Source organism: Corvus brachyrhynchos, unplaced genomic scaffold, assembly GCF_000691975.1.
Source record: "Corvus brachyrhynchos isolate BGI_N302 unplaced genomic scaffold, ASM69197v1 scaffold18, whole genome shotgun sequence".
NCBI classification, from domain to species: Eukaryota; Metazoa; Chordata; class Aves; order Passeriformes; family Corvidae; genus Corvus; species Corvus brachyrhynchos.
Window position 1 is genome coordinate 491,413 of NW_008246064.1, and position 2,045 is coordinate 493,457.

General features: G+C 49.3%; 1 protein-coding gene across 1 annotated transcript in view; it reads left to right on the top strand.

The window, feature by feature from the left end:
- The window catches only part of ALS2CL (ALS2 C-terminal like), a gene marked incomplete at its 3' end in the record, with an annotated part of 49,845 nt that extends 47,803 nt beyond the window's left edge, over positions 1-2,042 (top strand). The window contains 3 exon segments of the mRNA XM_017746714.1: positions 2-112; positions 1,656-1,752; positions 1,998-2,042. Coding sequence (XP_017602203.1) covers positions 2-112; positions 1,656-1,752; positions 1,998-2,042 — 253 coding nt within the window.
- Between the last annotated feature and the right edge of the window lie 3 nt (positions 2,043-2,045).

Sequence of the window (2,045 nt, forward strand, 5' to 3'; positions counted from 1 at the left end):
ACCGGGAAGCGCCGCACCGGGAAGCGCCGCACCGGGAAGCGCCGCACCGGGAAGCGCCGCTGCCCATGGACGACCTCCTGCCTCTCCTGATCTTCGTCGTGTCCCGAGCCAAGTGAGCGGGAATTCCGGGATACCTCCGGAAAAGGCGGAGTCGCTCCCAGTGAAAGCGTTGGGACGTGGGCTTGGATGGATGGGAGGGGTTGGATTTCCGGAGCTGCGGGGGGGGGTTGGGATTGAAGCGCTGATGGAATTGCAGGGCCTCGGCTTGAAGGGGATTCCAGGGTTTTCATGGATTCTGAGATTCTTTTATCGCGGAATTCCAGGGTGTCCATCCCTTATCCCCTGGGTTTCCATGGACAATGAGATTCCTTTTATCACGGAATTCCAGAGTCTTATCCCAGAGAACATTCCAGGATTTCCACGGACAATGAGATTCCGTCTATCACGGAATTCCAGGGTCTCAGCCCAGAGAACATTCCAGGGTTTCCATGGACAATGAGATCCATTTTCTCACGGAATTCCAGAGTGTCCGTCTCTTATCCCAAAGTTTCCATGGAAAAAGAGATTCCTTTTATCACGGAATTCCAGAGTCTTATCCCAGAGAACATCCCAGGGTTTCCATGGACAATGAGATCCCTTTTTATCATGGAATTCCAGGGTGGCTGTCTCTTATCCCAGGGTTTCCATGGAAAAAGAGATTCCTTTAATTCCAGTCTTATCCCAGAGAACATTCCAGGGTTTCCATGGACAATGAGATTCCGTCTATCACGGAATTCCAGGGTCTCAGCCCAGAGAACATTCCAGGGTTTCCACAGACAATGAGATCCATTTTCTCATGGAATTCCAGAGTGTCCGTCTCTTATCCCAAAGGATATTCCAGGGATTTCCTGGAAAATTCAAACCCAAATCCTTCCCTGATTCCCTGGATCTGCTTGGTCTCCAAAAAACTGGGAATATTTCAAGTCAAGGGCAGGAAATCCATGGATTTCTTGTTTTTATGGAATTGTTCCAGTTGGAAAAGGCCTTCCAGCTCCTCAAATCCATCCAATCCATGGATTTTTTTTTTTTTTTCCTGGAATTGTTGAGGTTGGAAAAGATCTTCCAGGCCATCGAATCCATGAAATCCATGATTTTTTTTTTCTATGGAATTGCTGAGGTTGGAAAAGACTTCTAAGGTCATTGAATCCATGAAATCCATGGATTGTTTTCCATGGAATTGTTCAGGTTGGAAAAGACCTTCCAGGCCATGAAATCCATGGATTTGTTTTCCATGGAATTGTTCAGGTTGGAAAAGACCTTCCAGGCCATGAAATCCATGGATTTGTTTTCCATGGAATTGTTCAGGTTGGAAAAGACCTTCCAGGCCATGAAATCCATCAAATCCATGGATTTCTTTTTTCCATGGAATTGCTGAGGTTGGAAAAGACCTTCCAGGCCATCAAATCCAAGCACCCCTGACCTTCCCAACCCCGAACCCTTTGGAATTCTGGAATTCCGGCATTCCGGAATTCTGCCATCCCATCACACCAGATCCCACCTGGAATCCACCTCCGGAAAATCAGGAATCAGCTCTGGAATTCCCAACCCCCCCCTCCTCCCCCCCGAAATTCCACGGGGGAGATCGATCCCACATTTGTGGATTTGCTTTTCCTTAGGATCCAACGCCTGGGAGCGGAAATCCACCTGATCCGGGATTTCATGGATCCCGCCAACCACGGCGGAATGTTCGACTGCCTGCTGACGGCTCTGGAGGTGAGGAAACGTTGCCCAGCAATTCCAGCGCCGCCTGACGAGCAAAATTCCAACTTTCCCCCACCGGAATATGGAATTTTCGGGAAGTTCTTCCCTTGCTAGGCTGGAAAATATCCTCATCCGTGGTTTCCGAGCGGTTTCATCCGGTTGGAATTAACCTTGGGATCAAGGCAGGAATTCTTCGGCCACGATTTTGTGGCGGAATTCCCAACTTTTTCCCTCTTTTTCCCTCTGTTCCTCCCCAGTCGTGCTACGAACACATCCAGAGGCTGCGGCTGCTCCCCAGGGAGAGC